General features: G+C 42.0%; 1 protein-coding gene across 5 annotated transcripts in view; it reads right to left on the reverse strand.

The window, feature by feature from the left end:
• MICU1 (mitochondrial calcium uptake 1) overlaps positions 1-14,183 on the reverse strand; it is an 88,015-nt gene that overhangs the window by 23,486 nt on the left and 50,346 nt on the right. For 3 of the 5 annotated variants that reach the window (XM_015866294.3, XM_015866295.3, XM_085554162.1), the window contains 3 exons: positions 13,021-13,086; positions 11,696-11,810; positions 2,778-2,860 (listed from right to left, as the gene is read on the reverse strand). In XM_015866294.3, the coding sequence (XP_015721780.1) occupies positions 2,778-2,860; positions 11,696-11,810; positions 13,021-13,086 (264 nt within the window). The remainder of the gene's footprint in view (positions 1-2,777; positions 2,861-11,695; positions 11,811-13,020; positions 13,087-14,183) is intronic. The other 2 variants (XM_015866299.3, XM_085554163.1) reach the window with 1 other exon arrangement.

Genomic DNA, 14,183 nt, shown 5'->3' on the forward strand with positions numbered 1-14,183 from the left:
GTGGGCACTGGAGCCAAAACAATTGGCCCAGTCCCTATTTTGGGTAATTCTGATAGCCAGAAGCACAGGCGCCTGCTGTACATTCTCTAGCCTGGCCAGCGCTGTCCTCCCCCACACCTCATCGATTGCACAGTTCTGCACAGACACTTCACTGTCTTTTTTTTTTAAGCACATTTCAGCCCAAGTGTTTGATCTGTTTCATTTTTTGTACCAGGAAAGGGGAAAAATAAAAAATAAAAAATAATCAATGAAAACAGTTAAAAGCAATGATTTGAAGAGAATCTCAAAGTAATGCTGCCTGCAAGTTAACTACTATTCATCCAATGTTTTAATTAAAAATAGAAGTGCAGCCCACCAATTTCTGGTTTATATGCCAAAGGATGAAAAGGTAAAGATGGCAGTGATGCAGGCAGCAAGTTATTTAGTGCCTGCACTGAGCATATGCATCTGCACACAAAAAAAACCAACCAAACAAAACTGCAGCTGTTCCTCAAGGCACAAGAATTTAATACCTTCCTGTTAGGCATTACAGCCTCTAACTGGGATGGCAGGACACTGAGCCAAGCCTTTCCTTTTCCTTTTCCCCAAAACTCCATTGCTCTTAACTCTATCTCCAGCAGTGCACTCGCCATGAAGGGGCACTTGTAGCTGTCTCTGCCAGGCCCAGCTTATGGCACAGACCTTCAAACCCTACCATCCTTCACACTCTTACCAAGGCCTTTCCATAAGGAGTGGGGGAAAAAAAAAGTGCATTTATTTTATAAATGATTCCGTAGGTGTTTATATACACACAAAAAGGACGTGCCTCCCACCGAAGCTGTGTGTTTACCTTAATTGTATTTGCCAAGTGCAGCAAATCAGTTATGGCACTATCTGCCCGGAGCAGATGGCAGCAATTTGATTTCACTGAGCACTCGAGTCAAAAAAGCTCGTGTTCTCAGACACGTCTCCTTGTTTTGATATTGCCACATTCTTCTCACTTTCCAAAACACTTCTTGCATCCTTTGACTCAAAGGCTCTGGAAGATCAGTCTTCACCAATACATTCTGATGCTAAACAGTAATTTTATTCCTTTATATAGGCACAGTGACGCACGTAACAAGCTTAACAAAAATATGTTCTCCTTCCCAGGGATTTTTGTACAGCTTAACACACAGATAACTTCCTGATGATGTGAGATAATTTAATTCTACCAGACGATTGGAGATTATTTAAATCTATTTTGTACTTTCATTTTCCAAGCACTTCCAAAATAGGCACCCCGAGGAAGCATTCCCTTCTTTCTTTACCCACAGAATTAAAAAGCCAAGTGTAACACCTGCGCTAATGCTTTGGCTTCACTGCAATTTTAGCAGGCAACTATTTCCCACTTTCCTCAAACTCATTTATCTATGCATCGACCTCACTTTGGAACATTAGTAACTACTGTAAAGTACCTATTTGAGTCATTAAATATTACTGGATGCCTGTGGTGCAGTACTACTATATTAATTTACTTGTCAAACATACAAGGAAGAACATCATTCTTGACTATGAAAAATTCTTCATTTCCTATTTTTCAAGCTAAATCAGTTTTTAGGAAGGCAGTGCTACACTGCACAACAACATGGACGTTGCTGTGAATTCAAATTTGCACTCATAAGCAACTCCCAAATTGATGTCACAAGCTACTCCTTCAAGATGTGTCACTTTGGAAATAAAGCACCCTCCACCGTTATCTCAGTCCAAACCTTGCACCTAAAACCACAGCTAGTCAGACAGACTGCACAGCTCTGGAGCAAACTGATCGTACCAAACCCACAGGAAATAATTTAAGGAGGATGACAGCAGAAGATTGGAAGCAGTGGGGTACATTTAACAGATCTGCTTTGCTCTCTCCATTTACAGTTAATGCCCCAACCATGACCTCTTACAGACTCTTCTGAAGTTAACCACTCATTCAACCAACCTCTCACTAAAAAATTGTGAGTAGATAAATAGTAGTAAAGGCAGGTTATTTTTCTGACCATAGAGTCTCCTCCTTTGCCCACATGCAACAACTTCCAGTTGTCCATTGAATGCTCAGCCCCAAGAAATGTGGCGTAAGAGACTCTATCAGAGGCCCAAGGGATATCAGGTAGATGAGGAGATAACAGAGATTGTGATTTGATATTCCAAGTCTTGGTGAGGGAAAAGCTGAATCCCTTACAGCTGAAGAGGTCACATTATTTCCCTACTGACAACCCAGGTCTTCAATCTGTTCTCCCTGCTGCAGTATCACAAGCCACACCACACAGGAAGACATCATTTGTATCAGACACGCAGGCTAAGCTCTTAAAAAAAAAATTAAAAAAAAAATCAGCCTGCAAACTCTCTGCTAATGAAATTTCGCATGAAGCAGAGGAAAACTAATGGAAACACCCCCTCCATAAATATTTTTACAATTACATTGAAATAAGTAGGTAAATCCTTCTTTAAAGCAGATTACTACTGGTTATTTGAAGACAAAAGTAATGAATACAGTAAAAGCCACAGAAGAAGGTAACATCAAAATCCTCTGACACCAGCAGCAGACACTTTACCTGTGACAGCTTGCAAAGATACCTTTGGGACAAAGTCTCTGGAAACAAGCTTATACTTTAAGTTGTTCTGGCAGAAACCAAGTTACAACAGCAGAGCACAGAAGGAAAAATCTGTAAGCTAGCAGTAACCACAAATATAAATCATAATGTCCTGGAGAAGCGCTGCAGGTATGACTAAGATGCTGCAGCATTAAGTCAACCTGCCATTTAACTTGCCTGCTCAAACTCTTCCATGTCCACTTCACCATCGCCGTTCAGGTCAAACATCTTGAAGGCAATTTCAAAATTCCTTTGGGGAGCTACATTGAAGAAACATAAAAAAAGAACAGTTACAGAAAATAAGGAAGCTCAAAACAAAGAAGGAGTTACGAGCTCTGAATGATACCATCCAAAAGTAGCTTTACACAACACCTTTTTAAGGAGAAAACACAGCTCTCAGGAACCTCTACAAGTGTCATGGTGCTGCTTTTAACCAAAGGTCTAGAAACAGAGGTTGGGGGAAGGTAATGTTTCTTTTCTAAAATGTATTCATTTTATAGATGGAAAAGGCAAGAAAGCAAAACATCTCAAATTTGTAATGAGCAATCAATAGCAACTGACACTGTAACAGAAACTGAAGACTGTTGGACACGCTGTAATACACACTTGGCCAGCTGATGTCCCTCTGTGCCATGAGAAGCAGCTGCTGGGTACAGAGCTGGCCAGGGCTTTGGGTAATTCTCTGCCAGACTCAAGCTCCTGTCACTGTGCAAATCTAAACAAATTATTACCAACCCCGCCTCAGTCCAGCTCTAAGACAGAGACAAGAATTGGAGATCACCAGCTGGAACCCAAATGAGACTGTGGCACCTTATTTTTTTCATTGCACTTCATCTATGTTGTTAGGTCTCATCTAGCCAGAATTGTGTGAATGCATCAAGCTGACAAGTTGCTTCACAGCAACCTATCACAGCAAAATTGCACTGCTATTGTGCATCCAAGGAATTCCAGTACATTTCCATTGCAGGCTCTGTAATCCATCAACATTTAAGCTACAACAGTGCCATAATTTTCCCCTAAATTAAGCTAATCTAAGAGAGTGCATCTTGTGCCACTATATTCAAATATGCCACCTTCAAGGATTTTGGTGTTCACTAGTACTTCCAGGGAATCCACCAGGCTCTAACTATCGCCCAGGTTACCTTAAACAATGCAGTTCAGCCCTCTGATGTTCTGCAGGAGGTTCTTTCCCCTAGAGCTGGCAGCAGGATGCAGGCCACCAGCGAGGCTCAGCCCCCTTCAGCCTCATCCATTTTCATCGGCTTTAACATCTCTTTCAATGCTCAATAACTAAGATTTTCAGCAACCATCTGTGCTAGCATCTCTCAGGAATGGGGTTCAGAGAAATTAATATACAATTAACTGAACTGGATTTGCACATTAGTTACAGCTTAAATTTAAGGCCAGGAGACTTCTACATTGTATTTTCCCCTTGCTATAATAAGCTGGAACACTTTATGGTAGAGATTCAGCAAACATGTTAATGGGGTTGGTTTTCCAATCACTTTTGGGACTTACCAAGATGTACGATGCCATTAAACCTGGGAACAGAAATGGCCTGTTGCTCACCACATGAAATACACACCACGTACAGCACCGCAGTTATCTCTGGGTTTCCAATTTCCCCACGCTACACAAGCCATTACCTGGGCTTTAAATCGGAAACATCCAAACACCCTACATGAGGGATGTCCTGTACAACCACGTCAATATTCAGCAGCACATTGTCTGATATTTCCCTTCCCTGTGCCATTCTGTAGCAGAAGCGATGCCTCCATCCTGGCTCATCCACCCTGCCCAGGTTGGGAAATCCCATGGATAAGTCACCCCTGACACAAGCCAACCCTAGCAGCCCTCCAATAATGCAATGTCATGATGGGATTTAAACTAATTCCCCATTTCCTCAAAGAATGACAATATTAAAAACCTTCCAGCTGCTCTCCTAATAATGCACCCATTTCATTCAATTTAATTGCAAGTTCCACATGAAAACCTGCAGGCATTTCTTTTCATTAGTCCCAAAATCTAGTGCTGCACTGCAAAATCATTTGCTCTATGAGAAAAAATGGAAACATACAAAATGAACCCAGTTACAAGATGCTACGAGTAATTTACTTACAGGTCTGTTCTTCCCATTTTCCCTGCCACAATACAATAACGTGTATGCTGAGATTACTAAAGTTGTTTCTCCCTGTCAAAATATTATAAGGTTTTTTTTTTTCTTTTCCTTAAAGAAGATATATCTGTGTTCCACTTGTGGAAACATAACATTAACAGAGAAAGGAAGGCACTTTTATCCTACCTGCAAAAGGCCATTGTTTTCCTTTCCCTTCTCTAAAGGCAGAGAACAAGACCCAGAGAACAACATTAAAGCAAGCAGTTCTACATCAAAATCCTACAGGGTCATTATTTCCTAGAGACAGGAAAGTGACTTTAAACTGGTAAATCCAATTACTTCATCCCTTTAATAATCCAGACAGACTGTTTTGTCCTCCAGCCCGTGGACCTGCCACCAGCTCTTTGCAAAAGCTCTCCCAGCCAACAAGTGTGAATCATGGGAATGAGAGGGCAGCAGGGGCTATGAGGTCACCAGCTCCTGCTCAGGAACACGTGTCCCTCAACGTGTATGTCCCTGGGCCCCAGACAGCCCATATTTATGGGCTCCAGGTGAGACAGCTGCTGCCTCTCCACTTAGGTACAATGATACTGACCAATATTTATTGGGAAACAACCAGCAGCCAAAAGGCCCTTTCATACCATGCATGTCACTTATGGTTACCATCAGCCTCTGCCACTTCCAACCTTGCTTCCTTTTCTGCTTGCAGAAACTTGCACACCATTAAGCCCACTGGCAGCCGTTTGCCTGCCTAACACCTAAAACCCACTTCTGGCTTGTCTCCAGTACTACACTGCATTTCCAGCTCTTTGATTGTGCAAGCCATCTCCCCACAAGCCTCTGACATTATTAGGGATTAAGAGTTTTTCTTACAACTAATTTCCCTAGGGAAGCAAGTCAGAAACCGGTCAGGGCAACTGCTTTTTTTCCTCCAGCTTTATTTCTAGGTTGTAACAGTACAGTAAGAGTTCAAGCACAGGACTATCTGCTCACATAAACATTTTTAAGTTTGAAATTGGTTGACAATTAAAAAATGACTTTGGATGATCTTATGGGTCTTTCCCAGCCCTGTTGATTCTATGATTTTATGAAACACGGTGTACACGATGTGGTAAGGAAACCATAAGGCACACACACAGCCCAGCCTTTACCAACCAGCAACACTGTTACACTGAGAACACCCACCTGGCCCATCAGCACAAAGTCTCAAGGGACATCTAAGCAATAAGATGAGGCATTTTTACACCAATTCCATCATTTTCAACTACTTTGAATTATTCAAGGGATCAATTCACAGCACTCAACTGGTATTTATTGCCATTTGCTAACACCAGGAGCAACTTATTTTGAAAGGCTCTAAATGTTCACTCTTGAGAAACACCACATCTCACTCCTTTGGCACTCGTTTCATCTTCTTTTCCCCTCTTTCAGGAGAAAACAGTTTTTTACACTTAAAGAGATGATTCAATAGTTCTTTCTCTGCAACTGCTGTAGGACCTCCTGCAGCACATTGCTACGGATGTATCTATTCAGTATCTGTCTTGGAGGTAACAAGTATTAGGAAAACTACTTCAAATGCCCTTGTGAGCTGACAAGATGAAGCAAGGCAAATACAGACAGGTAAGATTACATCTTCCAAGCACTTGGAGTTTGCTTTGTTCAACATAAATCAATATGTGTGCAGTGATGGGGCAACGTTTATAAGGACTGGAGCACCTTCACCCCAACAGCCACCTGCAGCGCTCTGCACCACACTGGTTTCTTGGTGAAGGAGAGCTAGCATGGCTCCTTTCAGATGTAGTTCAAAAATTATTTGTCAAGGTAGGAGGGGGTCTTGGCAATGTTAGTGAAGTACAACTTCTGGCTGTTCTTGTACTCTTATGGAATATCTTGTCTTTGGTGGGAACTACAGCAAGAAGCAGCTCAAGATTCCAGCAGCCAGTCTGAAGCCCAGCAACCCCACAAGCAAGTCTAGCGTGGGAAGGGAGATCAAGATTCCAGCTGGGGAACCATTTGGAGAAAAACTAGTCATTGGAAGTTAAACACTCAGATATCTTCTTCTCCACCCAACATAAAGTTAAGAAAACACATTTTCTTCAGCTTCAGGGGATGTTCATCTTTGTAACAAACCCCAAATTAACACAGTCTTCCTAAAGCAGAGGAAAATCATCTACAGATGGCTGTTAAAGCTTCACAGCTGTAACAATAGACACATAATGGTTTTCCAGGCCACATTAAAAACATCTTACCTTCTCCCTCCAAAGATTAATCAGGATTTTTCCACCTTCAGTTACCTGAATCAGTATGGATATTAACCTGACTCTGCATTTTAGCCAAGAAATCTCTCTCCCTGTGTTAGAACTGGAATATTTTTATCTGAAGGAAGGAATCGGGGTCAGAGAAAAGCTCACCCTGACAAGGCTGCAGCCAACAGTGGTATCTAGTTTGGTATATGTGATCAGAAAGGTAGCAGGGAAGAATTTGACAATGCAGCTGAACATAATGATCTCCAAATACTGGAATATTTTATGAGACAGGAGTAGAAGCCTTAAGGGCAGAAACTGTCCATAGAATACAGATGTCAGAGCCCTCATTACAATAAAGACAGAAAATAGAATATCGTCATGTTCCAGATATTCTTCTATTTGAATTGCTCATCTGTTTCTGAAAAGGAATGCTAGTCTGACCCACTAAACAGTTCTGTTATTTTTAATGTTAATGCAGTAACACTTATCCGCTACTGTAATCAAGTCTGCAGCACGGAGACTGAGCTACAGGAATTCACTACTGGAACTTGCACTACCTGCAAACAGCAAACAGGCTTTTCTTATCACAAGGAAGAATCAGAATTACCTCTAACTGAAATAACAAAAATATGTCAGAATTAATCTTAGCATACAAACCAACTAAAGTATAGATTTCAGCCTTAAGGCAGATGTGAAACCCCAGAAAAATACATTATTTGATTTTCAAACTCCAGACAAAACCTAAAATATAACACTGCTTTTCCTGCATGGCAGAAGTCCATCCTACTTGCATTACTAGCTTGGGACAGGAGGCAGAAGTGGCAAAGCTGATGATCTTCCAGAGTCCTATCTGCGTGCTGGGAAGCAGGAAATAGCACCTGTAGCAGCTAAACAATTTGCAAAAAATGTTATTTCCCAACCAGAGTGGCACTGCTTTGGTAGCATTGCCTGGCTTGCTCTCAATGAGAGATGCCTGCATCCAGGGCAGCTGCATAGGCACCACCTTTGGGACCAAGGAGGCTGGTGGGATTGAAGACATCCCCACTGCTGTGTTTAAGCATACTGGGAGACTGAAGGGCTCAAAAGCTCAGTGTAATGATAAAATTAACATGAACAAATATTCTTAGTAACTCAGAGCAACCTCATTTCCTTTTCTTATATGAACAAGCTGTAGAGCAGTTGGTGCTGCTTTGCAGGATGAAAACACCAACAGTAAGATTACAGATCTCACTTTTGTGCCGAGCCCCACAAAAGGCTCATGATGCAGTCAGAAAATCATTCCCAGAGCTATCTGCTTTGCCATTTATTTCCTAGACAGGGGAAAAAACAAACAAATAAAACAAGAAAAAAAAAAACAACAACAGAGATTCAATCTATTCCACAGAAGAGGCTTCTCAAGGGCCATTCCTGGTTGTTTGGGTTGCAACCAGGAACAGGGAAATGAGAAATGTCACTGGCTGGTGTGGCACTTGGGACAGAGCCCATAGGGTGAAGGGGAAGGAGCTGCAGGTCAGCTCTGAGAGCACTGGCAAGAGAGCAGTTCCTTTGGCATGAGACTACATTACTTAAACCCCTTTTCTCATGGAGAAAACCCAGACACAGTGACAGCCAAATTACAGAAACACCACTGATTTATTCTGTTCATGTCCAGCTCCTTCCAGTACGTGTTAATCAAGCAGGCATTAGCATGTCTGCACAACAGGCCACATTCCTTCTAAAAATCTCATTATCAGCTGTCCTGTAAGTCCAAAAGCAAAAACCTCATTGCTTAGGAAGGCAACATCTGGTTTCCTATGGCAGTTGAATGAAAGGGGTGCAATCCCACCTGTGTTCTGCTCACCCCTTAATCTGCTCATCATTTTACCTCCGTCCCAGAACACACAGAGCAGCTGAAGCACCAGAAGCCATGTGCTCTCCCCCCGAGGCCATTCAAGCTCTAATTGCCTTTAATAGAAGGCTGTCTTTCTGAAGCCAGATATTTTATTAGCTTCTTTAAAATACATTTTCACAGAAACACAGCAACCGATGAGAACAGACAGTGCTAAAAAGCGAGAAATCACTTGTAAATAGAATATGGTGACAGACTTCATTTCATGCGCAATATGCAAACAGCTCTCCATGCAGATGAAGGCTTCAGCCCTCTCCTGCCCTCCCTCCCCAGCAGCTGATACTCAGCCTGCATTTCAGGGAGTCAAATCAAAATGAGCTTCAGCTGCATCTACAGAAATAAAGGAAATGGAAAGAGCAGGGATAACTCTAGCAGAGCCCGGCAGTACTTTCAGTAAAGGGCAAGAAGACAGGCACAGGGAGTGTGCAGGATGGGCACGAGCCACCCCAGCACTCACTGGGCACCACCTCATCAAGGAGCACTGTAAGATGCAGCCCTCTGGTCCCTTAAGTTTCCTGCTTCCAAAGGTTAGCATCCTTCTAAGCTCAATAAGCCAGATCAGATCATCAGTGATGTTGTCCTGTGACTTCTGAGCACACAGAGGAGCATCTCTTCCTCCCATCACAGACTCAACCTCATGGCTCCATTCTAGACACCTCTACTGCTTGATAAGCTATCTTCCTTTTTCAGTATTTTGCAACTTTTATCTATATGGTGTGCTCTGTATCTCCCTTGTGTCCAAATACGTTCTTAACATTTGAGTCATCTTGAACTCTCAGGTTCAAGAAACATTCTCTTCATAGTATTTTACTTAATTCCTAGAAGGAAAACCAAGCACTACTGGATTCCTGCAAGGTAACATTTGCTATCAGGTGGACAGAACAGGCAGGGTGGCATAACAAGGAATTTCTATATTTACAACAGAGCAAAATTGAGCTTTATTTTCAAAAAAGCAAATGCTTTAAAAATGAAAGCACAAGTCTTCCTGGGGCAAGCTGCCATTTGACAGCAGCTCTAGAGATGGTCCTGTATATTCAAGAGCCACTTAGCACAGTTCTTGAAGGACAAACTAACACAAAAAGGAGCCTAAAAATTCTAGAATGTTTTCTTTTCTCCTCCTAGCAGAAGTTCCTACCTTGCCTGCCCTTCGCATCATTCTTCAACACACAAACCACCCAATTCTGTCTCCTCTTGTTAGTCTGCTCCTCTAATAATTGTGAACATGTTTAACAGCCTGAGAACAGAAGAAGAAAACCATCCTGCCTGCACAACGCTCTACAGTGCAAGGCTGGCTGCCACTCTAGTGAAGGGTGGTAAATGGTTTAATTCTCACAACAAAGAAATTAAACCGAAGCAGGAAGAATTTGTATGTATTTCTGCTGTCTGTGGAAGTACACGCAGTTTGTTTGGCACAGCATATACTTGCTTCACAGCTTGTTCATAACAACTGGTGCAGCCATAAAAAGATGAGAGCAATGCTTGCTAAGCCATGTTCAGTAACGTGATACGATAGGTTTGGGTTTGCCATCTGCAGAGACTCAAATTAAAAGCACTTGCTATAGAAGTGAAAATACCTCAGATAATTTTGTCACAGTCTGGACTAATAGAAGAAAAGAATGGCAAAAATCTTGAGTCAGCTCTGAGACTCAAAGATGCAGATTAAAAATCCAAAGGAAAATCCTTGGCTGAAAGCAGCGCTATGTATCCATGTTTGTTTTTGCTACATGAAGGTCACATACAAGCCTACCCTGCCAGGGCAGGGTGACAACAAACAGGGTCTTGAAGCTTGTCCTGTCAGAGCCTCCAGAGGAAGGCATTCAACAGACCAAGGGCTGCCTCCTCCTTCATTTGCCTATGTTTCAGCACCTAAGAGTACAGGAAAAAATACAGCACCTATTGCTTCTACTAAATGCCAGTGACTTACCAGACTGACTCTGTGAACAGCACAAAGCAGGCAGCAGTGGGGATTTATTAAGTAAAATGCCAGATGCCTGGATTTTGGTTTTAATGACATCACACAGAAGAAAAACTCTGATCCTATAATTGTGTACTGTGAACATATATAAACATTCCTGAAAGTCTGAAAATAAGCTGTCCCCATTCATTTGGAAAGCAGCGCTGTTCTCTCCCAACAGGACCGAAAGATGTGGAATTTGTTGACTTCTTTTCTAGTAATATGGAATCTCCTGAGCTGCATCACAAAGATGGCCCTGTGCTTGCTTTCCCTGTGAGCAAAGGCTAGAAATGCCATTTGACATCACCAAATTCTTCAGCTTCACTCTTCTTTGCCAACAAAATAAACTTAAGTCCCAGCACTCAAAGAACAGAAGGCTTTGCTGGGACAGATCAGCAGATCTCAGAAACACCACAAATGTAAGTCAAGCACAGCAGTGAGAGAAGACAGAAGGTATCCAATGACATTTGTTGAAATGTAAACTGCCTAACTTCTCATCAGATTACATCCAGCACAAGTGTGAGCTTACCAAATACTGCTGAAGAAGAGTTTGTACAGCTCATCCAAACAACAGTATCATATAGTTAGCTCAACTCAAGAACATCTGTCCATGTACAGTTTTGAACAGTAGGTCAAAGCACCCACTCCATAAAAAGCCACATTCTTAATTAAGAAATAGTACTTCAGAAGTCATCGATCTACTTACCTTCCTGAACTACTCAAAGCTAAATCTGAGAGAGATGAAGCAATGGCAATTGTTGACCCAGCTCATGTTTTGAGCAATCAACAGCCCCTTTTAGGGAAATGTATGCAGAGTACAAGGGAAACTTATTGCTGGTAAACCTCAAACTTAAACAAAAGCAGAAATTGCAAAGAAAAATCTGTACTTACTGGAAAGGACTGTTGTGAGGAAAATGTAGTCTGAAAAAGAAATGAGTCCACATTCCCCAAGTGCATAAAATATGCTGTCTTCATCAGCAAACTTCTCTCGCTCCTGAGACAGCTTCTGTTTGTTCATCCAATCCCAAAAAGAGAAAATAAAGCAATCAATTAAATACAGAACCAGAAGGCTTTCTCTGTGTCCTTACCACCAAGCCATTCACATACACACACTCCTAATGCCACCACTCACATCCAGCGGACCTTTTCCAGCCTTCAAATCTGTCAGAACTGTTCTGCAAAGGTCAGTGCTTCCCTATCTCAAATCAGGGATAAGGAAGTGCACAACAGTTGGTTAAGACTAGCTGCAATACAGACAGACTAGGTCAATTTTGCTTAACATTGAATGAATCTTTGAGAGAATGCAGCACTGTGTAAATCAGATCTTTAAGAATATAGGATTTACAAAGGAAATTATCAGATTTCAATAACAGCATTTTCATTTTAGTTGTTCTCTGTAGTGGTAGCCAAGGAAGATCTATTTCACACAAACGTGGAGTATGATCAAAGATACTGGAAGTCCATAGCTAACAAAAGCAGGAGTTCAGGAGTGAGTTTAGCAAGCTTACTGAGAAGGACCAGGACTGATACCATACTCTGACATTCTTGTTTCACTTCTTTTCCAACATGTTGAAGTTTTAATAGAAAATATTGCATGTTTTACCACCTGATCTCCTTTACTAAGCTAAAAATCCAAGCCACTTTGATCTGTTCAAGCTTCAAAGACTGAAAAGGATCCATAAAACTGTTAGGAGCTGCATACTGAATTCCACACTGGTGAACCATTTTAAGAACACAGCAGGAGGCACACACACACGTACAGAAGGAAACAAAATTAATGTAAAGAACAACAGGCGTGGATGGGGTTATTTCATGGGAATCAGTTCATGCAAGCATAGAAGCACGGTCAAGGCAGGCAGCTGAAGTTAGGATCAGCTTTAGGAAAACCACCAACAAACACCACCACACGAGGGCCCAGCTCCACAGCTGTCCCCCACCGTTACCTCTGTCTAGCGGAGATCCCATCATATACAAGATAAAGGAAAGAAAACTGGTTAACCAACAATACAACAAGCAGACAAAACACAACATCAAGTTGAACGGTTAGACTTGCAAAGAGCAAGAAGGTGTTGAAGCAACCAGGTTGTTGCTTGGACCGGGGGCTGCTACAAAGCCTGGGGCCACATCCCAGCAAGTGTTAGCACCTCGCCCCTGGGGTCAGAGCCATGGGCTGTGGCTGGTGTCTCTCATCCAGCCCAGTTTTTGAGAGAACTCACCATCTCAGGTGGCAGCAGATTGGGGATGAGTTCAGCTAATAATTTAGATGAAAACTTAACCCGTATCTGGCTCGGGAATCACAAGAAAAGAGACAAAAATACACTTTTCAGGAAAAACATTCAGCTCTATTGATCAAGCACAACTGTTTACGGCAGCTCTTTGTTTACTCTCAGGAGTGCAACAGGAATTAGCAAGAAGCACGTCTCTCACAGCAGACAACATTAATGGCATTCATTTCAAGCAAAGTAACTGATTTATGCTTACAGGACATCAGGTTGAAGCATCATTTACTAAAATGCTTTTACCTCCACTTCCCATCAGGCTGGTTCCCACACTAAACAGCCTTCAAGCCAATACACTTAAGACAAAAAACAACACCTGGCTTGCCATAAAACTGAAGGAAGGATCAATGGGAAAACCAGTTTTCTGGTGTTGCTCCTCGGTGGTGCCATCAGCTGTGTCTCACCTGCTCATGTGATTTATTTCCTGAACATCTTTCACCAGCATTTTCCACAGACTAGCTGCTAGCACCCACCTGCTTCATTTGCTCTAGGGACCCCGTAGGGAAGGTCCAGAAGTTGGCCTATTTATTTCCAAGGTTTCCACTTCTGTGCTTAAAATTCACAGCTAGCAAACTACTCAAGTCTCCATAAACAAAATGCAGAATAACAACAAAATGGATATTAAGTCTGTTGCTCTCTGAAAAATAAAGGTTTAGACAGATGGGAGGGAGAAGTGTTTATTCACCTGTGCCTTACTTTGAGTAAAGACAATAAAAAAGGCTTTATAAAAAAATATTTGCACATTAAGAACCTGAAGAAGAGGAACATACGCTGCCTCAGCAGTGCCAGCCTGCCTGCAGCTAACAGAAAGGGTATTGCTCCTACTGACCTTCCACAGGTAAGTGAAGTGCAGCTAAGCTGCTGCAGCAACAGCTCACCTGTGCTGTAAGACTTCAGGCTCCCAGCACTGGGAGTATCCAAGTTTGGATAGCACACAGCTCTCCCTTTTTCTCCCTTTTTTTTTTTTTTTTTTTTGCTTTATTACTTTCCATGGAGCAGGGCAGAAGCCCTTCTCACTATAGGAAAAGCTGAGAGCTTTTTTTCTCCTCTTCACTTTACAGATCACACTCTCAAGATTTATATTTCCTCACAAAGGAAAA

This window comes from Coturnix japonica, chromosome 8, assembly GCF_054131305.1.
Source record: "Coturnix japonica strain WE chromosome 8, WE-NBRP24, whole genome shotgun sequence".
Classification (NCBI taxonomy): Eukaryota; Metazoa; Chordata; class Aves; order Galliformes; family Phasianidae; genus Coturnix; species Coturnix japonica.